Source organism: Lingula anatina, chromosome 8, assembly GCF_051362555.1.
Source record: "Lingula anatina isolate TDL-2025a chromosome 8, LinAna3.0, whole genome shotgun sequence".
In the NCBI taxonomy this organism is placed as follows: Eukaryota; Metazoa; Brachiopoda; class Lingulata; order Lingulida; family Lingulidae; genus Lingula; species Lingula anatina.
This window is the reverse complement of record NC_141774.1, coordinates 15,228,068-15,251,633: the sequence shown is the minus strand read 5'-3', so window position 1 is coordinate 15,251,633 and position 23,566 is coordinate 15,228,068. Positions and strand designations below refer to the sequence as shown.

The 23,566-nt window shown below is 34.7% G+C and overlaps 5 protein-coding genes across 6 annotated transcripts; 3 read left to right on the top strand and 2 right to left on the bottom strand.

The window, feature by feature from the left end:
- Positions 1 to 443: 443 nt before the first annotated feature.
- Positions 444 to 10,341, bottom strand: LOC106179335 (endoplasmic reticulum-Golgi intermediate compartment protein 3). Of its 2 annotated transcripts, none has more exons than XM_086993996.1 (12): positions 10,157 to 10,341; positions 9,331 to 9,489; positions 8,836 to 8,952; positions 8,541 to 8,640; positions 8,032 to 8,197; positions 7,570 to 7,627; positions 7,083 to 7,114; positions 6,637 to 6,733; positions 3,098 to 3,162; positions 2,631 to 2,767; positions 2,068 to 2,123; positions 444 to 1,857 (listed from the first exon to the last, which is right to left on the bottom strand). In XM_086993996.1, the coding sequence occupies exons 1-12, from the start codon at positions 10,251 to 10,253 to the stop codon at positions 1,778 to 1,780; spliced, it is 1,164 nt and encodes a 387-aa protein (XP_086850122.1). In that variant the 5' UTR covers positions 10,254 to 10,341; the 3' UTR covers positions 444 to 1,777. The 2 variants fall into 2 exon arrangements, with proteins under 2 accessions (XP_086850122.1, XP_086850123.1); XM_086993997.1 differs by lacking the exon at positions 10,157 to 10,341 and adding an exon at positions 9,798 to 9,974.
- LOC106165587 (reactive oxygen species modulator 1) lies at positions 3,691 to 5,983 on the top strand. The gene is made up of 3 exons (XM_013543841.3): positions 3,691 to 3,850; positions 4,573 to 4,730; positions 4,998 to 5,983. The coding sequence occupies exons 2-3, from the start codon at positions 4,594 to 4,596 to the stop codon at positions 5,104 to 5,106; spliced, it is 246 nt and encodes an 81-aa protein (XP_013399295.3). The 5' UTR covers positions 3,691 to 3,850; positions 4,573 to 4,593; the 3' UTR covers positions 5,107 to 5,983.
- Positions 10,342 to 12,757: 2,416 nt separating the features above from the next.
- Positions 12,758 to 13,438, top strand: LOC106179317 (histone H1). Its single transcript, XM_013562889.2, has one exon. It carries the CDS (start codon positions 12,823 to 12,825, stop codon positions 13,387 to 13,389), a length of 567 nt encoding a protein of 188 aa, XP_013418343.2. The 5' UTR covers positions 12,758 to 12,822; the 3' UTR covers positions 13,390 to 13,438.
- Positions 13,439 to 14,240: 802 nt separating this feature from the next.
- Positions 14,241 to 19,604, bottom strand: LOC106179323 (ER membrane protein complex subunit 2). Its single transcript, XM_013562899.2, has 10 exons — positions 19,456 to 19,604; positions 18,924 to 19,037; positions 18,337 to 18,401; positions 17,839 to 17,924; positions 17,142 to 17,199; positions 16,601 to 16,686; positions 16,155 to 16,296; positions 15,904 to 16,005; positions 15,420 to 15,518; positions 14,241 to 15,019 (listed from the first exon to the last, which is right to left on the bottom strand). Exons 1-10 carry the CDS (start codon positions 19,532 to 19,534, stop codon positions 14,939 to 14,941), a joined length of 912 nt encoding a protein of 303 aa, XP_013418353.2. The 5' UTR covers positions 19,535 to 19,604; the 3' UTR covers positions 14,241 to 14,938.
- LOC106179321 (33 kDa inner dynein arm light chain, axonemal) lies at positions 19,543 to 23,511 on the top strand. The gene is made up of 6 exons (XM_013562895.2): positions 19,543 to 19,710; positions 20,162 to 20,310; positions 20,731 to 20,900; positions 21,356 to 21,534; positions 22,184 to 22,348; positions 22,879 to 23,511. The coding sequence occupies exons 1-6, from the start codon at positions 19,630 to 19,632 to the stop codon at positions 22,915 to 22,917; spliced, it is 783 nt and encodes a 260-aa protein (XP_013418349.1). The 5' UTR covers positions 19,543 to 19,629; the 3' UTR covers positions 22,918 to 23,511.
- The last annotated feature ends 55 nt before the right edge of the window (positions 23,512 to 23,566 follow it).

The following is a 23,566-nucleotide window of genomic DNA, read 5'->3' as shown; positions in this document are numbered from 1 at the left end:
GGTCAGGGACGCTGAAGTAAAGTGTCTAGTATCAAGTTTCCAGGTTTTGTTTCAAAGTTCAATTGTTCATTAGGTATTTTTACTAAAAAATTTACTCACCTGCTTTTTTTACTTACCCACTAAACAGTACACAGACGAGTCGAACCGGCAAAAGTCCGGTTTTTCATCATATTAATAGTTTATCATATAGTGTTATTGCGTATTGATAGGGCTTATTAATGGTTTAGATTACCGATACACTGGCCGTCTGTCCCTCCCTCCGCAAAACAGTTTCTAACATTTGGGCATCAAAATCGCTTTCCAGTTGCCATAATTGTTTTTCAAAATAAACAAATAAATAAATAATAATAATAATATAATAAAATAAATTAAAAAATGAAACAGACATGAAGACTTTTCTCTTCTTTACATCAGTTTTTTATCCACAAAACAGAAACAGACAATATCAATAAAATATGTTTTTATTGTTGTATTATAAATATGAGGTACATAGGGAAAGAGCTCGTTCTCTGCATGACCTTCCCACTCATAACCAAAATAAAAGTACTGAATGCAGTTTCAATTCAGGAGTTCATTTAAGAAGAGAATTTGAGAAAAAATATCACTTCAATTGAATTTTAAGGAATATTTCAAACCAAACTCCCTGTTATCAAAAATAAAAGCTTTACTGATGAAAATATAAATTCTTTATAATCAACCTTTTTCTCCAAGTTTCTAAATACTTCATTTTTATTTAATTACAACTAATTACTGTGACCTGACAATTACCCATTTAATTAATTACCTCATTTAATACTCAGTTAATTCAAAACCCATATCACTAGGTGTATAAACAAAAAACAAAAAGTTGCAAGAACAAAATGTCAAGTTACAAAGTCAAGCAAAACTGAAGAAACTGATACACCCTTTTTAAATAGTATCATCAATACTGTGACAGTATCATCAATACTGTGACAGCACCACCACTTTCAGGACACTGAAAACTCACCTCTCTACTCTGCACTTTTATTGTACACACATGCATCTCACAATCTTGGCAATCACAGAGATATGTCATAGTAGAGAGGCTAGTTTAAGTGTTCTCTGAAACTCTGGCCATACATAACAATGATTTACCATAAATATGCTCAATTGTAACTCAATTATAATACATTGCATAAGCTATCAGCAGAAAAACCAAAGATTTAAAAAATTGCACCTGACAAAGCTTCCCACATTTCTCTAAGCAAACTTAACAAGGGCAAATAAAAAATTCCTGGAACATGCTGTCCTACTAATGCCTAATCAATTCATAGGAAGTGAGCTGTTGGAAGAAAAACTGCACACACTTTGGTATTACAAACACCCTTCATAGAATTCTAATAAGGGATCTTAATAACCTAATAATAATAATGATAGTAAATCTACACTATATCTAACAGACAAAAATACAAAGAACGAAAAGAAAAAAAAAATTAAAATTTAATGAAGCACAAGAAGGTGGAATAACTTTCGGACTTCCCCATTATTACTCCAAAATAGTAGATATTAAACAACTTAAAGATTCATTTCTAAATGCTTTGCAGAAAAAATTTTTACTGAATTCTCCTAAGTAAACTACAAGAGCAACAATCCAAACAAACTACTTTACATGGGCTCATTTTGCCACCAAATTCATAAGTGGATTTAGAGACAGGGCCAAATCTTTGTAGACAATACACTATATTCTCTTTTGAATTCATAATTATAACAAAATTATTTTATATGATTTGTGCTAGTGTGCTATCTTGATATTATATCATGATGCTTTGCCCAAGTCAATCTTCTGTTGAATTGCTTTAGCAGAGTGATAGATCATTGAGTCTATAAGTCCCGCAACTGAAAGGAATAATAATAATAATAATCCCCTTCACATGTATAGTAGATTTTTTTTACATAAAATTATCAAATTTAATGTAATGCCCAAAAATTCAAAAGACTTCTTTAAAAACTAATTTCATAAAATTATTCTTCGTAATTTTTTTTTGAAAGTTGTGAGCATATTATCATTAAATATTGATACCTCAGAAAAGATTAACGAATACAAACCTGTAAATATGCCCCCTATTATTGCGCACACACTTGTAAGAAAATGCATAAAAGATCTGAAAAGTGTAAAACTTACATAATTATCCTATAATCATAATTATTTGTAAATCATAATGCATAAAATGAAGGATTATCACTAGAATACGCTTGGCTAGTGTAAAACTCACATAATTATCTTATAATCATAATTATTTGTAAATCATAATGCTTAAAATGAAGGATTATCACTAGAATATGCTTGGCTGACTTCACTCAAGGGCTCATTCCATCTCCCTCACAAAATGTATTCGACAGTATTGGTATGAATATCACTATTCACAAGTTTTTTTTTTTCTGAAATAGTAAACACTTTTTATCACCATAGTTGACCCAACTTCAAAAATGATTAAGAACTTAGATCAAATTCCGATTCAGAGTGGACTTTTTCCAGCCCTAAGAGCCATTCTTTTGACCCACCTCCCAATCCTTGATAAGTAAATTTTCCATCTGCCTTTGACCCCCCCCCCACTCCCCAACACACACACACACACAGGTCTCTTTGGTAAAAGAATTATCGATCATACCTTTGTTTTTCTGTATATTTCACCATCATGGGTGACAATTCATACATGAAGAAGACACCTGGTAATCCCGTCTCCCCCAGACCTTTACTGATCGTCTTGGAATGCTTGGTCACAGAGTACTGATTGGTGGTGAGGACCTGAAACATGGATTATCAATTAATAACACATTGGAATGCTTGGTCACAGAGTACTGATTGGTGGTGAGGACCTGAAACATGGATTATTAATATAATAGAAGAAGTTGTGGTCACAGAAATTTATTATCATTTTTTTAAACATACCAGTAGAATATGACTAATGAATGATGTGAGAGAGAGCATGGTATACTAGTATGTTGGTTACATATATACACACACAAAATAAATAAATAAATAAATAAATAAAACGGGCCTGATGTTATAAAATTTGTTACACATGGTCATTGAGGTTTTCTTGAGGCAATAATAAAACTGGTTGAATTAACTTACCTGTCCCCCTACCTTCACATATGTTGTGGGAACTATTTTCACAAAATACTGGAACATAGCCGAGGCTGAAATATGCAAAATTAGAAAAACCAATAATACATTCTGTTGCATATTTATGGCTTGGGCTTTTCTTATAATTATTACTTACTGCAGAAATGTGAATTTTTTCTTGTTTTCCAAATACACATTTTAACCCCCCCCCTTCCTCACAGAAAAATAAATACAATGAATAAATAATAATAATAATAAAAATAATAATAATAATAATAAGAAGAAGAAGATGAAGAAGAAGAAGGAGAAGATAAAGAACGAATAAATTAAATCTAAAAAAGGTGAAGTAGAGGTAGGTGAATCTGCATATATTTGGGTTGGTTTGCAAAAATATTTAAAAAATTTGTTCATTCATTGCATTCACTTTATTATAATATTCACTTAAACTTATTCGTTTATATGTATTTCTCTAGTGGAATTTTTGGTAGTATACTTCAGTAGCTCGCCTCTCGTTCCCTTAAATTACCGGTGTAAGTCATGAATATTTGCAGTGCTAAATCGCCTACTGAAAATGTCCTAAAAACGTGCATTATTATTTCAACACGTTCAACACGTTTAACAACTTCTTGCCGGAACGGGAAGTCGGAAGCCGCAATGCATGCCGGGTATTTGTGGAAAGCTCAGGGTGAAACTTTTCACGTGTAGAAAGGTTATCACCAATATCAATACGTGGACGCAGATCAAGGACAGAGAACACATTAGGTACGATGAAACTATGAAACTGTACCTGTGCAGGTACACTTCATTTGACTAATATGGTGCTGTTGCGCTTAGTCTGGATTCTCAAGTAAAGTCTCGCTCTCTTGCTGCAGCGTGTTCAGTGTAAATTTCTAAAATATATGTACGTTGTGCGTGGTGTTTTGTGGTATAGTAAGTCACGAAAAAAACATGTCGCATTCTTGTAGCAACCAGCTAGCAATGTATCCACTGCAGATATATTGTCAATATGACAATAATAAAACTTGGAACTTCTGCTTTGTACTTGTCTCTTCAAGTTACACAAGTTCGGGATTCCTTGGCTTTTCAGCTAAAAGCTGTTGTATTGTAATAGCGAAGTGAGTCATGGCCAGTTTTCTGTCATACAAGCGAAAATCTCATGCAATGCAGCTCAGTTATTACACAGGCAGAAAATGTACGGCGTTGTCAGTTCAAGTACATGACCAATATAATGCACTGTTCCTAATAATTTGTACATTACAATTATACAAAATACTAAATTATGTAAGGACAAATTGTACACATAGTAGTTTGTCAAGCATGCATTTGAAAGGAGAAAGTCACTCATGTATATTTTGTAACCTGGTATTATGTTTTTATACCCATGTATATCTTGTAACCCATGGTATTATACCCATGTATATCTTGTAACCCACGATATTAGGATATTAACCATGTACATCTTGTAACCCATTATATCTCCCTAGCTTTAACAGAAATCCAACACCATGCCTGCAGTACCTAGTGGCTACAACAGAGGAGGTGGACAGCCCAGTTGCTGGGACAAGATCAAGTTTGGATTTGGAATTGGTTTCTTGGTTGGAATGTCCTCCGGGGCACTGTTTGGAGGTTTCAATGCATTTAGGTAAGTTTTGTTTTATTGTTCAGTGTCTTAAGGGTGCCCTATCTGGGATTTTGGCACTTACTAGTAAGCAAACTTTCTTTGAGAGAAATTAAAACAATTTACTCTTATTCAAGAATCATTGCCCAACCCATCTTTGCTCTTAGATTTGATGTTTTGCAAAAAGTCCTGATATCACTTTCCCTAATCACAGCAAAAGTACTTCTGGTTTATAGATATAACAATGGATTATAAATATAATATATATCTGGTTTTTTATTCACATTGCAGAATTGGATTGAGAGGGAGAGAATTTTTCAGTGAGCTGGGAAAAACAATGATACAAGGCGGCGGCACTTTTGGAACATTTATGGCTGTGGCGTCAGGTATACGTTGCTGACATCTAGTGGCCACATAAGAGAAAAAGTTTATATTTCTACAAACTATGAAGTTTTGGCATTTACGAAGGTTCTGCTGGTAGTTGTCTGAAGACTGGCAAGTTTCTTCAATGAACAGAAAATATTGATAGCAGTTTCAGCAGTTTTTCCACTTAACTTTACAAGTTTACTGCCAGGATTCACTTTATCTATTACTGCAGTTTTCAACAAGGGAAACTCAATCAGATCTTATTTTTATTGTTATGGTAACCATGGTTTTCAATGTGGAATTGTTTACTGAAGTTTATTGACAGTATCAGTTGTGTTAAAATTTCAAAAGGAAAAAATTAACAGAACTGTTTATTATATGCATGTAGTTTTAAACATGGATGATTCACTCACATTAGGTTGAGAATTATAGCGGAGTGATTAAATGTCACAAAGAAGGCCGACTGCACTCCAGGGCCCAGTTCCACAAAATAAATTATAGACTGAAACTAGGCCTCAACATTTACACCAATTTTTGTCTACTTCGATTCAGGATAATTTTGCAGTAATGCACTAAAATAGAGTAATTATTGGTCTGAAACAATGGTCATTCCTTTCTCTGTTATAAGACATAAATCATTTCACTGCATTGGACTGTGTCTGATTTTACTTGGAATCAAAGTAGACTTAATTTTTGTCAAGAAAGTTTTGACCAAATTTTAATTTACTATCCCTTACGGAAATGGGTGGAAGAAATGCTTTAATAAGTGGAAGCCCACTTGTGGCAAGATGAGGCATAAATAACGGCACAGGATTTGTTGATGGAGACTTTCTTGCATGGTGCATGACAAGTTGTATGCACTGCAAAAAATAATCAGAGAAATAAATGGCGTTTATAATAATATTTTCTAATCATAGTTGTTGTTGTTATTCCAAGTCTTTCGACACTTGCCATTTATTTAGAAAAAAAGCCAGTGAACCAGAAAATGCTTGGACTAAAATAAACTCTGGTTGAAAATTTTTAAACGGGGGCAGATTCAGATATATATTTTGACAGTCCTCCATATTATCTTTGTTGATTCATCCTCCAATTTTGACTGCCTTCCCACAGAAAAAAAGTAGATGCCTGTCAAGTTAAACTATAAAAATACTGAATGCCTTCCGGAAGACCCAGAACACAACTTCCATCCAATCCTATTAAAATCATAATCACGGATAAACAGACTTTAACTAGGAATGTGGACTTACTGAGATGACCAGGTTACTTAGAAGGCCTATGAAACTTTGCCAATTTTTCATTTTACCAAGGCATACTTGACATTTGTCGGAGGAAAAAAAATCAACTGACTGGTTTTTATTAACAATCTAATGCATTATGAGATACTTAATTTACACATTAACCCTGTATAGGTAAGTTTCACTGGTATCATGAAGTGAATACGTTACGTTGCAAATTATTTTATTTTTGGCTCATTACCAAGACCCCCATAACATAAGATCTAGATAATTACTGCCATGCCACACCAGTTGAAAAGAAAGTACTTTTTAAGTAGGACAATACTCACATTCTTCAGTTATAATCTCTGTGTCATCAAGTGGGTTTACTATGCCAGGATAATCCTTACCAAATGAGATGTGTTTTATATAATGAGTCAGATTAAACTGAAAGAAAACAAAAAAATATGAAATATTTATTATTTTATTTAAATAAAATCTTTAAAAATACTGGATGTACGTGTTTGGTAAGCTGGATAATATAAAACTGGTAGTTTTCAACATATAATTTCAGTAGTGTTCACGATAAAAACAAAGCTGACATGTACTGCTCCTTCAGTACAATTCCTTACTTTAGACACAATCCATGAGCATCTAATGAAGGGCTTTACACAATATTTTATTATACACTCAGTGATGAGACAACAGGCTACCTCAGATGATACCCATTAACTATATTCTTTAACTCTTTAATTTGAGTCAGACACGAAGGGATGTTTGCTTGGTTAACATTTACCTTTTGTCCAGGAAAGGCTTGTAAATCATGGACTGAAATAGAAAATGATGTTTTTTTTTTTAAGTAAATGCTGATATTATGCAAAGTATACAGTCATCTTGGGTGATACAGGTAGACATTTTCAATATCAAGGTCTTCTTATGATGTTGTGATATAAAACACTCAGTCAGTACCTGAACATTCCTTTCTGTCCACAATACAAGTATACCATTATTACCATATAAAGTGATTAGCTTAAAATTTAGCAGTCTTTGAAAAGATCAATCTTCCACCCATTTTCTGAAATGCCCAAAGTGAGTGGCTATTTATTTCTTAAAACAGACAAGATTTTTTTTTTTACCTCTGACTATTAATTGTGGGACCAACACCTATAGTTCAGTGGTCATATTTAGAACTTAATTAAAAATCATGAAATTTTGCACTTAGGCAGAAAATACTCATACCGGTTACCAGCAAAGACAAAACTGTGGTTGTGTTCTGTACTCACCGTGAACGTGGTGTTGTTGAAAACTTTTTCCTGGTGCAAAGTGGAAATTTCCAGCAACCTGAAATCAAAATAATTCTCATTAATATGCTATGGTTAAGACACCTGTGCCAGCTCAACAGGTAGCATCATTCTATTACACAGAGTTGATACCTCAGTCTATGTAACCAAAGCCACATGCAGTTGGATAAGTCATATGAAAATAGTGCTATCTACAGTAAATCTCTATGTGCTATATACATAAAAACATAAAACCACAAGGATATCTTTACCTGTCACAATTTTTTTCTTTATTCAGAGATAGTCCAGTCTCACCTTTTTATTTTGTTTAAAAAAGCTCAAATACTTTTCCACCAATATCATGTTTCCTCCCCCATAATTTATTGTTCAATTATTAACTTTTCAATTCTTTATTAAAAATCAATTAAAAATCATTAATTTCTCTACTAAGAGACAACTCCCCACCTTGTTGACCTCTAGGTAACCATGGATACGACAGCCTTCATTTTGTTGTGCCTTCATTTTGTCAGACCAGCCTTCTCGTGTGCACTGGTCTATACCATCAGGATCATTGAAAGCCCAACCTTTTTTCCTGTACGCCTCTCTCACATCTTCACAGGTGTTACAGCATCTGAAATGTTCACATGCCATTAGCTAACTTTACCTTCACAAATTATACTCTAGCACCCCTATTTATGCACCGTGGTAAATTAACTACAAAACTTGAAAAGAATAATGTAAATACAAGTGCTTAAGTGCACTCAATTTACCCTTGGTTTACTCAAATATACCAAGAAAATGTAGCAAAATGCTAAGCCTGTGACTCTTATTTGGTCAAAAAAAGGAGTTATTTTGTTTTCATTTTTAAAAAGACTGAAATAGAGTTCTGCTCGATGCAGTGGGGCCTTAAACAGCAAAGGGGAAGTAATGATACCAGTAATGAAGAAATCATTTAAGAGACATCCATATCTTACTTTAAATCAGGTGTTTCTGCTCCATAACAACTCTCACACCTATTGGGATCTAATGGCTTCTTAACTGCATCAATAACTTGTTGTGAGCTGTCTCCAAGTTCTGAAATAGAAGGCTTTCAGTTAATTTCACTTTTGTCTCTTTGCATATCAACAGCATAAGAAATAAATAACATGTATAAATACACTCCAGCATTTTTATTCTAGAGGATTTAAAAATGCCACATCTGTGTCTGTACATAATTATGTTGACATTATCTCTGCAAAATGTCCCATAATCTTTATCAATTTGACTTACTTTCCTTTTTTGGTTCATATACTGGCTTCCCATTGGCATCTAATCTAGTTTTAAAGATATTATGGTCTATATCAACTTGCTGCTCTCCAGAAACATCCATTGCATCTATGCTCACAACTGAAACATGAATTTTAAAGATGTAATTTTGCATATTTCAATTTATTGCTTCTTTTAAAATATTTCATTTGAGTATGCTTTGATGAACATAATGATGTTGTACATGCTGATTCTCTTCTTATTTCAATTTTTCATCTTTCTTAGAGGTAAATAAATCAACAGAATTTCAACATTAATGGTCAAAACAAAATAAATTTTCAAATGAATAAGAGACACCCCACTATGATATACCTGATGAATTGGCCTGTGTTTACCTGCTTATGTGCATCTGTGCATGTGTGTATGTGTGCATGTGTGTGTGTATGTATTAATGTAAGTATGGCTGTATTCATGCATGCCTTTTGAAAAAAAAACAGTTGAAGACAAAATGTGACCTACATCCACATGCAAGTTTGGGAAAGGTGACATCTACGTTGATACGCAGTTTCTGCCCTCGAGAGGTGTCCACAAACAGCTCTGCATTGACATCAGTTGACAGGTAATAGCTCAGTTCAGAGACAAACAGGATAAACATCAGCAGTCCACTCACAACTGTCACTGTAAAATTGATAAGAAATAAGAAAACATTAAATACATGGAGATTAACTGGACCCAAAGGTGACAATGCATGGTTATATTACCACTTGTAATTAAAAATAATAAATTGAAAAAATGCATATATAAACATAAAGGATTTATCAAATTGCAGGTTATATAACAACTTAGGCCCTACTGGTACAGTGTACGTCATTAAGACATGGAGGGGGATGGGAAAGTTCAAGGATTTCTCCAAAATTCTGTGATCAGCATGTCAATCTCAATTATAGGCGTCAGTGGCTAATTTCAAACAAACTCTATTTCATTACCCTTAAAGCCCTTCATCTTAACTAGTTAGCACCCCTAACAGTCGAAACTCCTCAAAACGTCTTTACTTGTGCTGAGTTGTGCAAATAACTCAAATGCAAAAAGACTGCCATGCGTTTTCCTGCCATGTTTTTGCTGCAAAACTGTCGATCTTCCCATGCTTAGCACAGTTTGTCAATATAAAGGGAACTGTTGTCGCTTGTTATTGTATTATTATCTTATAATCGAGCAACAATAGGATTTCAAATAGTTGCCAACACTCGACCAATGAAAAACTGACAGCATGCGCGCTAGGTTACACTCGTGATGTCTTTTTTCTACTTCGCCGATCATAAAAACAACAACCCCATTGGCCACTCACCTGTAGCTCCTGTGAAAGTTTTTACTCGAAAATCTTCCAAAGTTTTAGGGTAGGCGTCAAATTGGCGAAGTTTTGACCATATTTCTTTGCCTGCCATTTCGGCTTCCTCTCAAGCTTGTTACCGATCTCCAAATCTAGAAGAGTTGCCCAAAACGAGCCCCTCCTTGAGTCAAGAGGTAGGGTACGAGCACAAGTGAGTGGTTGTCCACTAGTACTAGCATGTAAAATATAGACTAATAAATAAATCAATTAAAAAAAATGGCATACTGGATAGAGACGTAAAATGGGACCTACATGAACTCCCTTTAGTGTCTTTTTAAATGTGCACATTTTATGTGGATTAAAATTTGTTTGTCTCACTGGCAGGTCTTTCATTTCTTCTTCCGGGTTCCTTCTGGAGAAAAAAAAAAAAAAAAAAAAAAAAAACTTTTTTTTTGGAGTGTATACTGTGAAGTTATTATCCCATCGCTGTTCATAAGTGTAATGTTCTTTTGGGCGGGTTTTCTATTGAACTTCTGGAAGAGAATTTTATTTTTTAATTATTCGCTGGGCACCACTAATGCGACTTTTTGCCCCAGTATTACAAATCACATAACACGTAAATCTGTTTATTTATTTATTTATTTATTTATTTGGAAGACCCACTGTACAATTTGAGATCTGTCTCTGCAAACAGAGTGGAAATAGGCTACACTCAGTCTGTTCCACCTCAACTACAACTCAATTAATCACAGAGGTTACTCAAACTCCGAATAAATTATAAATATACTCGATGAAGGGAATTCACCACTTTGGCGGCGGCAGCAGAAGGAACTCATGAAAACTCGCGACAGGCAGAAATTCCGCGCCATGTGCACCGACCAGGACGGCACAGCGACGGCAGCTCTGTGTCCACGTTACCAGAGACGGACACGCACACACTGCCCGTATTCATGTATCTTAAATCAGCTGCCGGCACACTTTACACGACAACAGCAGTGACAACTAATTATCAACATTGAAAACGTAACAATATTGTGAAAAAAAAAAAATACTTTTTTCCGTTCATATTCATATTCTAAATTAAATTCTTTTATTTTATTTTATTTTTGACCCCGTTTTTTTTGTATACTTAATCATTGTCGGAGTATGACATCGTTTCATTTTAAAAGAATCAGTTATTTAAGAATCTGTAAGAAAATTTATTAATTTATATGTAAAGCTTTATTTTGCAAAAGATAAATATTAAAGTAATAAAATTAAAAATTTCGGGTTTTCGGATGTACAGACACGCCATTTCACAGATAAGTATAACCTATAGATATCAAATAGACCTATACTCGTACGCTGTAAGCAAGTTTGGATCAAATGCTACACCCCTCATTTTTAACACCCTTAATTTCTATAAAATTGTTTAAATAAGTGTCTAAACGTAACACTTGATTTATATGTCGATCTGTGGGCGCTTACTACGCCTAGCCCATGCGCTACAGCATGTACTGTGCAGATTTCATATAGCCTATACCATCCCAGCTTAATTTGAGTCTTTAATCGATCTGTACTGTAGGCCCCTATATACAGAATATATATGGCTTCTCGTAACTTACAATGGTCAAAAGAAGACCTAAGTAAACTATAATGAAAACTCAAAGTTTTGCCTTATCAAATTCACGTTTTGGGGAGCATATTTCTAACCCACAGAGGTGAAGACAGGATCCATATCATACCTGGACCTGGCTATATAGTGCACTGTGTATAGCTGTCGGGGCTTTGATAGTGAGAATTGCTTCGCTTTGCAATGTTGAAATAAAGCGGAACCTTTGAAAAAAATATAACCTCAGCACACTTACATAGAGTTTTAAGAAGCCCAGTGTGTAAAATTTACAATGAAAGAAGCAAATCGCTGGTCCAAAAATTGCAAACGAAATACGAACGATTTTCACCCACGACTCTCAATTATCCAACATGGCGGAAAGTTCTTTCTGTATGTATCGCCTTTAAAAAACACTTTAAAGAGACTAAATCCTTCATTTTGACATTTTACTATAAAGCAAAAGGTTCTATGAGATGTGTTTCAAGTGTTTAATATGTTTTTCTTTCAAAAAGTGAGGGAGAAGCCAAAGATTTCCTATATATAATTTAGATAACACGATTATAGTATGGATCAGGTTGTGTTTCTTAGGTCTTGGTAAATATTCGAATAAAATTAGAAACCGTGCATATAAACACATAAAAATGGTCTAGCACGAATCTTAAGATATCAAGGTTTGACTTCATAAATGTTTTTAACATAATTTTTGGTAATTGGGCTTTTTATACCATTAGTTCTGCAAATATTTGAAATAAATAACACAACTAAGAAATTAACATTGTCTTTTCAATACGAAGGTGGCCTTCAAACTCTATAAAATGTAGTCAAATTAATCTTTGTTATGTTAAGAATAATTCTCATAATTCACTTCACCATATAACACAGTGAATTTGAAGCAATTTTTATCCAAAGAACACAAACTAACACACATGAAGTGAAAGCGGTTCTCCATGTTGAATTTTCCTGTGCATATGGGTGGTGTGTTCTAAGAGGTCCGCGCGGACGCTTTAAATAGAAGTGCCTTTTAACCTTGGATCATACAAATCGTTTAGTGTTAACAGAAGATAGTCATCGACGTTTCACCTGCAAGTATAGAATGGCCGACGCCGCTGCATCAGCACCTGCAAAGAAGGCTACCAAAGCCAAGCCAAAGGCCCCAGCCAGCCACCCGCCAGTGGCCGAAATGGTCAACGCTGCCATAGGTACACTGAAAGAACGTGGGGGCTCTTCTCTCCAAGCCATCAAGAAGTACATAGCCGGTAACTACAAGGTGGATATGGTAAGAGTCTCCCCCTTCATCAAGAAGTACCTGAAGAGCGCCGTCACTGATGGTAAGCTTCTACAGACCAAGGGAAAGGGAGCAGCCGGTTCTTTTAAACTCGGCGCAGCAGCTAAGAAGCCAGCAGCCCCCAAGGTGAAGAAACCCAAGGCAGTTAAAAAGCCCAAGGCGGAAAAGCCAAAGAAGGTAAAGAAAGTCAAGACACCAAAGAAGGCCGCAAAGAAACCAGCAGGAGAAAAGAAGGCAGCTAAGCCCAAGAAAGCGAAATCCCCCAAGAAAGCCGCCAAGACTGCCAAGCCCAAAACCGTCAAGAAAGTGAAGACCCCGAAGAAAGCAGCTAAGCCTAAAGTAAAGAAGACCCCTAAGAAGGCCGCCAAGAAGTAAACCCGATGTTTCTGACGCATCAAACAAAGGCCCTTTTCAGGGCCACCCACATCTTCCTAGAAAAGCTGTACCAAATGTTCTTATCGTGCATGTGTTTTGGGAGGGGGGTATTTATATAAATATATAATTTATTTTTCCAAGCATGTTAGGAGTTAAAAAATTACTTTCTTAGTAATAATATTCCTGGAATGATTCAGATATTTGGGTGTTGCGTTTATGCTCCCCCCCCCCCCTCAAAAAAAAAAAAAAAAAAAAAAATGGAGAGAGATCAGGACACTAAACTTTAAACGAGGCCACTGTCAGTGAACATGTGAACTTCCTACTTCGCAGTCCTCCACACTCTTCCAGAATCATGAAGATTATGTATTTAATAATTTTTTTATGTAAACACTACAGAGAGAGTTATGAAGGCTATTTTTTCTGAGAATGTGGACCTTTGCACATCTTGATCAAAATGTACACGAAAAAGACCTTTTTCTGGCAAAAGGGTTGATGCATCTTAACTTCCTGCCCTCCCCCCAACCACCCCAAGTTTCTTAGTAAGTTTCTTATTACTAATGGAAAGCAATTTGTTGGCCGCTTTGTTTAGATGTCATTCTTGTGTAACAACAAGCAAGCTGCCAATCTCACTCAGATACAGACTAATGTCAGATTATATATATGTGATTGACGTTCAAATGATGATGTTCAAATGAAGGTGGCCTGTTAACTTTTAAAGTTAAGAGAAGCTCATTGATCTAATACTCAAAACTTTCTTTCATTTCTTTTTTAGAAAGATTCAGTTTGATTGAAAATTTCCTTGACCAAAATACTTTCAGCGATAAACACTTGCTATACATGTAAGACTGGAATTTAGTAGTTATCTTACAACATTTTATTATCATTTTCAATTGAAAATGTAGAGTGTAGAGCAAAGATGTGTGATAACATTTACTCAGTAAAATTTGTTCTGCATTTGCGTTAGATTTGAACCCTTATATTGGACAAAGGCAGAGCAGATATATGTCAAGTCTTGAAATGGCTGTACCTGGTTTAAAGTAGGATTATTTTTTATACTATTTCATTTTTTATTTTGGCTTGTATTGAATTAATAAACAAAATGTCATCAAGGATCAGATTTACAAAAAGAGCTAGAATTATAGCCCAAAGAAGATGGAAGCATTTTCAGTTACTCCACTTTTCAGTGATTTTCTGTATGTTTTATTATGGAGACATATTCAATGCCTGCAACAATGCCTGTCCATGTGTAAGATGAGGATATTTTCCATTACTCCAGAAATGACTGTCTCTGTGTATGAAGAAATTTTCAGTGACTCCAACAATGACTGTCCATGTTAAGACAGACATTTGCAGTGACTCCAACAATGACTGTCCATGTTAAGAGAGACATTTGCAGTGACTCCAACAATGACTTTCCATGTTAAGACAGACAATGACTCCAGAAATGACCTTCTCTGTGTACAATGAGGATATTTTCACTGACTCCAGAAATTACTGTCCCAGTTTTCAGTGATTCATGGTTCAGGACTCCCCACCAGCTGTATCTGATTTATGATGAAGACATTTTCAATGCCTCTAGCATATCTTCTACAATCTTTACATCTCCACTTCGATTCTTGTCCAGTTGTGTCTGCTGAAATAAATGAGTAAATCCATGAGTATATTTTTTTTAAATATAATTTTACATCACAGACAGAGAATGAAGACAGGAATGAAAAATCTCTTTCAAAAAATTCTTCTTTTGGATTTCAAATTGAAAAGTTTGTTAACTTTGGAAGTGAAAACCCCCAATGACAGTAGAATACATTATATCAACCAGATGAATGTAATAACTGACTTCAAATTTAATAATGAAAAAGTCCATCTGTCCACAAACACACAGGTGAAAGTAGAGTATAACTGCTTTGTTAAGTGCCTTCAAACACCCCCTCCTCCAGTATCCCTTAGCCTTCCATTTGGCATGTATTTAGTAGTACAATCTCAATTCAACTGAGGCCAGTGACCATGAAGGTTCTGCACTTCACACATACCTTGTACCTGTCCTTTATTTGTTTGGCCGCCCATGCCGCATGTCTGGCGTTCTCCGTCTTCTGTGTGCCTTTTTGACTGCTGACTAAGTTGGTGGCTGACTGAATTATTGGAAAACGGATTATTTAACACACAAAAAATAAATAAATAAAAACAGAGAGAGAGAGAGAGAGAGAGAGAGACATGACATTATTATAGCAATTTTGAGCCAGGTTCACTTTTGGACTGGTTTTGTATGTTACACTCTTAACAAAGTAATTTGCAGTCAGGGCAATAGTTGCCCAACCTGACAGCTTTGTGGAACACAGCCCAACATTTCCAAAAGGTGTAACCACTGTATGGCAATGTGTTTGTTGATTGTGTTTAGAACAGATTTAAAACATTAATCTATGACATTGAAAATGTCCTTTTTTACCTTTTTTTATAGAATTTATTTCATGATTGATTATCATATTATCACACTAGATGTGATCTGTATATACTTACTAGATGTAGCCCAAACAATGCCCTCATGTTATTAGGGTTGAGCTTGGCAGCATGTGCAAAGTAACTTCTTGCTTCCTGGTATTCACACTGACTGTATTTTATCTGAAATAAATACAATTAATTTAAACAAATTAGCAAAATAAATAAATAAAACTGCACAGTCACAGAATTATAATAATTGTCTGGGAAAACGGGGGGAGGGGGGGTCCTAAAATCATCAAACTTTATAAATCATAAATCTATATCCTTACCTCTCCCAGTTTCTGATGATACAAGTGGTTGTGTGGGTTGCTAAGGATGCACTCTTCTATACAGAAGGCTGCCTTGTTGTAGTCCAGCTCGTGGAGGTACATGTCACACAGCTCCAGCCATGCCTCCGTGTCCAAACTATGCCTGAAATTGAGAATTCCTTTTGTATATTTTTGTAGGCATTGTATATTTTGTATATGGGTTAGTATGTAAAACGAAAAAAAAAAAAAAAAAAATTAAACTGGTCTTTGCACAGCCATTTAGTGAAAAGTTGAGAAATGTGGCATGGGGTCTAGAGGGCTGCCTGGACCAATGATATTTTTAGACATCTCATCCCTGCTCAACGAATACAGAGAGACAAAGTTACTATAATCACTCCTTTCAATAGGTATTTGTTCAGTTTTACACATCTAGAAAAACGCAGTACCTATACTATAATAGTACTCACTCCTTTAGGTATTTGTTTAGTTTTTCAACTGCGTCTTGTATCTTGTTCTGTGCTTTTAGTATTGCTATGATCCTCTTTGTGGCAATCTGGCAAAATAAGAACAAATAAAATGTTACTTCACAAGCACTTGCAGACTCCAGGTTTTGCTAAGGAGGTTCACACAATGAAAAAAATGTTGAGTAAAACAGTAGACAAGGATAATATGATAATATAGGGCATAAGGATGGAAATGTGCTTTATTTCTTGTGATTGTTATTCTGTAATTTGGTTGAAAGAGGAAGGAGGGTTTAAACTATGACATTTGGTGAAATAAAACATGATATAGGAAATTTCAGTCATGAGATAAAAATATAAACATTACTTTAAAATTTTTTTTTTTTCAATTTGCATTACAGCACCCGAATCCATCCATTTTAAATTTCAGCTCAAAAACTGACTTTTAAGTTTTTTTCTGTAAAAAGGACGATGTGTTGTATTATCTTTGGCATAAGACACTTCCAGGAAATGGACCTCTGCTTGATATGTTCTCAAATACACTTACTGCATTTGTTTCATCCTTTTCTAAAATGTCTTCATATATTGCCATTGCTCTATCATACCTAAAAACATTTAAAATCAAGATAGATTAGTAAAAATAATAAATCTAAATCTGCAAATCTATAATAATAAATATCTATATATAATAATATCATAATAAATCTATCCGTGATCAGAAACTCAGTCCCACAGTTGACAAGGTCTGGCTTCATTATACAACATTTTAAACTTGTCTGCATGTAAAATCATAAACTTAAGGGGCATTTACTGTAATTATACTTTATTGCACCAATCACATACAGTAGACCAAGGTTATTAACTTTGTCACTTATCCAGCAAGGTTCTATAAAGGATGCTTTGAAGCACAACTGTCAGACATGAGCCTAGGTTTCAAATAAAAAAAAAAAACAAACAAACTCTCAACATTTATCATGGGACAAAAACCCACCTAACCTTGACAAATCTCAGGAACCATCAGAATTGAATTAAAAAATGCTGAATTCCACTTTTCCGCAGAAAAAGCTCATGTCTGATCTGTGACTTCTGTCAAATTTGCCATTGGCAGTATGCACCGTGTCCGGTAAGGTGAAAACTGCACAAAAAGGGTGTTTAACAATGAAATAGCTGTCAGACATTTGACTGAAAACTCATAAGTAGAAGACGGCTGAAGTTATCATACCCACACGGTTATTGTGACTTACTCTTCTTCTGCTTCTAAAATCATTCCTTCTAACTTCCTCACTCTCAAACTATTTGGAAACTGTGCCTTTAATGCCTGATAGCATCCCTGGAGTAAAAAACAATTAAAGTTACAGAATTGCAATCCCCTTATTCCCTTAGAAAAAATATAAACAGCATGAATTCAGATAGAAACCTGAACCGTTATATTTGCATGCTTGTTTACTGAAAGGCAGTCAATAATCTAAAATGGAAAATTCTATTTTCATATAGCATATGCTTAATATTCCTTGTACCATGCCAAAAACTTTTGGAACTATGAATTTAATTGTTTGAGAGAAAGATGTGACATGATTGTTCAACTGGAAGTAAGTTTGGTCATAATATTTTGGTCAAGATTTTCAATGAGTTCATGTTTCTTTGAAAATTTTCAGTTTTGAGATTCTAATTTGTGCACCTTTATCATAACAAAGCACTGCCATCTCTCATCACAAATAATAAAGATGATATTAGGACATTACCTCAGCAATATCCAGCTGCGCACAATCCAAAGCAGCCAGGCACACCTGCTCATATACTAGCCACACTGGAGAGAGAGAAAAAATGAACAATTAAGTCTTCAGGTATAAACATTTCTACAGGCTTCTGAGCCTTCATGAACAAGACAATGTCTTACTATTTTCATGGCCAGAGATTAGTAGTGCCACCAAGAAAGTGAACAAAGCATTTACATTTTGCTTCAAAATAGTTTGACAGTTTTACAATAAACTCTGAAATTGTACACAATTTGACTCACTGCTTCAGTAACATTTTTGTTGCAATATACAGTAACTGATTTAATTCTGATACTCAGAACATAATGGGGCTGAAAAAATATGTTAAAAACTGACACTTTTTATTTATACAAAAGTCAAGGTAGCTCTATAAGGTTTTTATTCTTGTTTGAATACTTACTCATAAAAATGCATATGGGTACAGTAGTATTACCCAAGCTTTCAGATGAAACATTATTTAAATATCTGTGTTAAAATTGGACCATCATGTTTATGTGGTTGGCAACTAAAACAAAGCAATCATTGCCTGTTTAAATTATTTCTGAAAAAATTACCTTCCTCTCCCAAACTGAAGCTGTTTTTCACAAGAACCTCTTCCCATATGTCCACAATCTTTTTGCTGCAGCGTATCTGGTCCTCTCTGACTTTTCTTAAGAATGCCTTTGCTTCTGAAAAATGATTGTGATGCTAAATTAATATATTTTACATGCCCATGCATTCTAAAAACGTTGACTACACGTGAGCACTGTCAATTTCATTAAAAAAGTTTTAAACAACGACTGCCAAGTCACATTTTTAAGTTAGGAAAATTACCACCTGAACCACACATTGCCTTCTAAAGAGAATTTTCAACACAACACACAACAGATTGGTGACTAGTCATTATTGACACTGTTCACAGCGTCGTTCTTTTTTTCAACAGATTGTCGTCGTACGCTCTTACAGTGTAGCACATTTCATAGCGTATCAAACTATTCAATCTGGGCAACTATTTCTGAAGCTTTCGCACATCTGTGAAAATTTCGAGGAAACAACATCACACATTTCATGCTTTCACTGTTAATCCGATAAAATATACATACTCACCGGCTACAGACATTAAATAAGCCATCTTGTCTTTTCTTGTGAGAAATTGCGTGAGAAAACGTGATTTCCGGTTACGCATGCGCAGATGAGATGTTTCTATAGTTACAAGAAGCCTGGTGCTGGAAGGAAAATATCTTGCTTATTTTGTCAGATTTCAAGCAATTTTCAACAATCATGATTCCACCAAATGCTTCTCTTGTTAAATACGACAACCCTGTCTTAGTAAGCAGGAATACAGACAAGAAAACCCCAAGGGTAAGATGCATTTTATACTTTCTTCAAAGACCCTGCGTCGTAATTTTTAGATCGAGCAAGATTCCAGATTTTAATTTTAGGCAAGACATCGTTTTATTCGCAGCACTTTATACGTTGCAGACTGATGATACTCCCCCTCTCCGCCTCTTTCGATTATATTTTATAATTTGCTCAGTAAATTTGAATCATTGCCTGTTTTGCAACAGGATATTCATATTGTTGAAAATAAATCATAGATCATGCGTGGAATACCTTCGCTTGCTAATTTTCCCTGCAACTTCTCTGCTGAGTGGATAATATTCGAGACCCGGGTGGAAGTGAGAGGATCATTATTGAGTCTACTACAAAGTGGTTTTGCCCCAGTCCCCTTCTTTATCCTCTTCAGTATAGTTTATATTTACTTGTATATATTTACAGTATATGTATTCTTTCATATTTATATTTTTTGTAGGCAAGAGCACTGAAGGTCAGTTCTCCACAGCCCCCAGACCAGGGTCCAGTGCCTTCACCTCCAGGAGGGAAGAAAGGAGCTGTGCCTCCCATTGATGCTAAAGCAGCACAGCAGACAGATGAGATCCTGAACTCAATCCTTCCACCAAGGTGACTAGGGACATTTTGTTTTAAAATTTTATTTTAAGCACACAATTTAAAAAAAATTATAAGTAAATAAACAAATAAATGAATGAATGGATAACTAGAGTATTCAAATGTGACAACTAACTTGATTGCATTGCCTGCAATGTTTAATTGATTTAATTACATACAATTAACAAAATTTTGTGTTCAGTGTTTACAAAATAAAATGTTTAACTCCACCTTGACATTATAATATTTCAAAGAAAAAAGAGGCTAGATATCCCACCACATTTGTCTTTGGTTTTCTTTTTTTTATACCATAATTTTTGAAAAGTATAGATTCAATTTGATTCTTAAAACATTCAAAAATAGACATGCAGAAATATAGATGTGCCACAGTGGTCATCTTTATATTAAATGACCTTTTGTCTCATACACACACAGGGAGTGGACAGAGAATGGTCAGTTGTGGGTCCAGCAGGTGTCCAGCACTCCGGCCACCAGACTGGACGTGGTCAACCTACAGGAGGAACTGGACAGAAGGCTGCAGCAGAGACAGGCCAGAGAGACTGGAATATGTCCTGTCAGGAGAGAGCTCTATTCACAGTGCTTTGGTGAGCATTCTGATGATATGAATATTGATTTTGATAATATTCAGTTAAATTAAAATGTATGAATGGTGGAAGTTAAACTGGCATTATATTCAATACCACAATATTGAGGGTTTTTTTTCATACAGTGCTTTGGTAAAGATTTAAATTTTTTGGTAAATTATGATGCTTTAAATGACAATATAAACACAGGCATACGTTTATGAAATTAATACATTTTGAAGAGAACAGTAGAATTAGTGGTATGGTCATTATAAATTAAAGGTGTTTTATCTAACAAAGTCTAAGAAATAATAAATTTAAAAGGAAACATTTTAATTGAATTACAATTTACAGTTGATGCCTTGGTTGGTAAGACAGTAAAACCCTGTCTCATCAAAACAAGTTTTATCACGGTCAAGTACACTCAGACTCTGAAATGACAGTTATATTTATATCCTTGTATTTGTTCTCCTCAGATGAGCTGATCAGGCAAGTTACCATCAACTGTGCCGAGAGGGGGCTGTTGTTGCTCCGTGTCAGGGACGAGATCCGCATGACCATCGCAGCCTACCAGACTCTGTACGAGAGCAGTGTGGCATTTGGCATGCGCAAAGCTCTGCAGGCAGAACAGGGCAAGGCTGACATGGAGAAGAAGGTATGTTATGAGAAAAAAATTAGAAAATTATATATGCAATTATATGTGAATCGCCATTATGCTTTTAAATTTGAGTTCAGTATCCCACATAAACCAGTCTGAGGTAAGTTTCATGAAGCCCATGAAAACAAAACTTTAAGTATACTGCAATGCCTTGGAGTTTTATATCTCTTCTTTACAAGCTTGAACCCATTTTCATAAAGTCTGCATTTTGGATTTCAATCAGGTACTGTACTTGCAAAATAAGAAGGTCAGAGTCCTCAGATTAGTCCTTTTGACTATGACAATACTATGGACTATGTCCTCATTTCACAAGCACTCAATTAAAATCAATAATCCATAGTATTGTCACAGTCACAAGTACTAAATTTTAGGACTTATTGCTAAGAAATCCAGAAATGTATACAATATGTAGAAATGAATGTATAAATGTATACAATATATAGAAATATATTTGACCTTCCATCGTATTGTTAACTGGAACGAGTAAAATTATCATATAGCATGTATCAGTAATCTTTTGTTTTCACCTCTTAAAAAAAGGCCAGATATATATACAATTTTCTGACATCAGTATATCATATATATTGTAAGTAATTAATGTTTGTTAGCTGAGCTTGCTCTTTCATAATCTTCACTGTTACTTCAGATTGCTGAGCTTGAAAACGACAAGCGTGACCTGGAGCGTCAGGTGAACGAGCTGAAGGCAAAGTGCGAGCAGATTGAGAAGAGAGCCGCTGAGCAGAGAGCTGTGGAGGAGAAGAAACACACGGAAGAAATTCAGTTCCTGAAGAGGACGAACCAGCAGCTCAAGGTAAGAGAGAGACAGTCTGCAGATCTATGATATATTATGATAATTATTCTTCCTTAAATTAATTTACGAGATGTACAGAAATTTTTACTGCGACAACACTAGCATTGCTTCTTTTTCACAAATTGAAAGCTTTTGCTGATAACACGTGGATTTACCACAATACACAGTTATTGATGCAGATCCAGTGATATAAATTTTGAATGAATTTATTGAATCAACTTGTTGTCAAGAAATCTTCAGAAGAGTATTTTGTACATCTGTAACAATTGTAAGGCTCTCCTAACACAGTGTTATTTAACAAGTGAAAATGCATCGGTGGCAGTATCATTTAGCGCACACACTAGACGCTGAACTTGATGTTGTCATATTTTACACTGTCAAAATCAATATTATATATCACATAACCATATGTTTTTTCTTAGCATTGTGAGCCATCATTGTTACTTTGTTAGTGATAATCTATTTGGGTATTCAAGTCATTAAATGTAATATTTGCAGCAAAAATAATTTTCTTTATATTTGCATTTCAGACACAACTTGAGGGTATCATTGCTCCAAAGAACAAGTAAATGTCACCACAGCCTAAGAGACTTCATTTAAAAAATTTGGAAATGGAAGAAATAAGAGCAATAAGTTTCAAAGAAAAATTAAGTTTATTGTTGGTCACAAAAATATTTTATTATTCAGCCCATATGGGTAATATTTGAATTCTACAAATGAAAACATACTAGACCATTCCATCCCAAATAGTTGTTCGTTTTAATTGCCCAAAGCAGATGAGAGACTTCGGAGTTGATCTGAAATTAACTTGTGATGCCATCTGTTGAGAATTTTTACTCATCTTGTGCTGCCACCTGATGAAAAATTGGGGAAATATTTGGTGATAATGATGACATCTCATTCCAAGTAAAAGGATTATTTACACTGACATTTTCTTTTGGATAAGGATATTTATTTCCATCAAATACTGTGAATATTCTGTAAATGTGTTTTAAAATATTCTTTACATCATGATGTATACTGGGTAATTTTTTAAGTAATAATTTTTTCTCTTAGTGCCTGTTTACTATCATATTAATACAGTATTATTTTGCACAGAGCTTAGTCCGTCCAAATTCACATGTATATAATTTAAAATAAATTTGTATTTACTTTTAGTTTAAGTGAATGCCTTCAGTTTTATTTCCTGAGTTTTTTACATATGCAATTATTGAATTG

What these genes read in the sequence shown, in the direction of transcription:
- LOC106165587 (XM_013543841.3), top strand. Translation starts at nt 4,594, where the DNA reads ATGCCTGCAGTACCTAGTGGCTACAACAGAGGAGGTGGACAGCCCAGT. An exon ending in GGAGGTTTCAATGCATTTAG is followed by an intron (nt 4,731 to 4,997) that starts GTAAGTTTTGTT and finishes TTCACATTGCAG; the next exon opens with AATTGGATTGAGAGGGAGAG.
- LOC106179335 (XM_086993996.1), bottom strand. Translation starts at nt 10,253, where the DNA reads ATGGCAGGCAAAGAAATATGGTCAAAACTTCGCCAATTTGACGCCTAC. An exon ending in AAATATACAGAAAAACAAAG is followed by an intron (nt 2,124 to 2,630) that starts GTATGATCGATA and finishes TACACTTTTCAG; the next exon opens with ATCTTTTATGCATTTTCTTA. An exon ending in AATAGGGGGCATATTTACAG is followed by an intron (nt 1,858 to 2,067) that starts GTTTGTATTCGT and finishes TATTCCTTTCAG; the next exon opens with TTGCGGGACTTATAGACTCA.
- LOC106179317 (XM_013562889.2), top strand. Translation starts at nt 12,823, where the DNA reads ATGGCCGACGCCGCTGCATCAGCACCTGCAAAGAAGGCTACCAAAGCC.
- LOC106179323 (XM_013562899.2), bottom strand. Translation starts at nt 19,534, where the DNA reads ATGCGTAACCGGAAATCACGTTTTCTCACGCAATTTCTCACAAGAAAA. An exon ending in AAAAGGATGAAACAAATGCA is followed by an intron (nt 16,687 to 17,141) that starts GTAAGTGTATTT and finishes TTATTTTGCCAG; the next exon opens with ATTGCCACAAAGAGGATCAT. An exon ending in CATTGTTTGGGCTACATCTA is followed by an intron (nt 15,519 to 15,903) that starts GTAAGTATATAC and finishes CCAATAATTCAG; the next exon opens with TCAGCCACCAACTTAGTCAG.
- LOC106179321 (XM_013562895.2), top strand. Translation starts at nt 19,630, where the DNA reads ATGATTCCACCAAATGCTTCTCTTGTTAAATACGACAACCCTGTCTTA. An exon ending in AACTCAATCCTTCCACCAAG is followed by an intron (nt 20,311 to 20,730) that starts GTGACTAGGGAC and finishes ATACACACACAG; the next exon opens with GGAGTGGACAGAGAATGGTC. An exon ending in GCTCTATTCACAGTGCTTTG is followed by an intron (nt 20,901 to 21,355) that starts GTGAGCATTCTG and finishes TGTTCTCCTCAG; the next exon opens with ATGAGCTGATCAGGCAAGTT.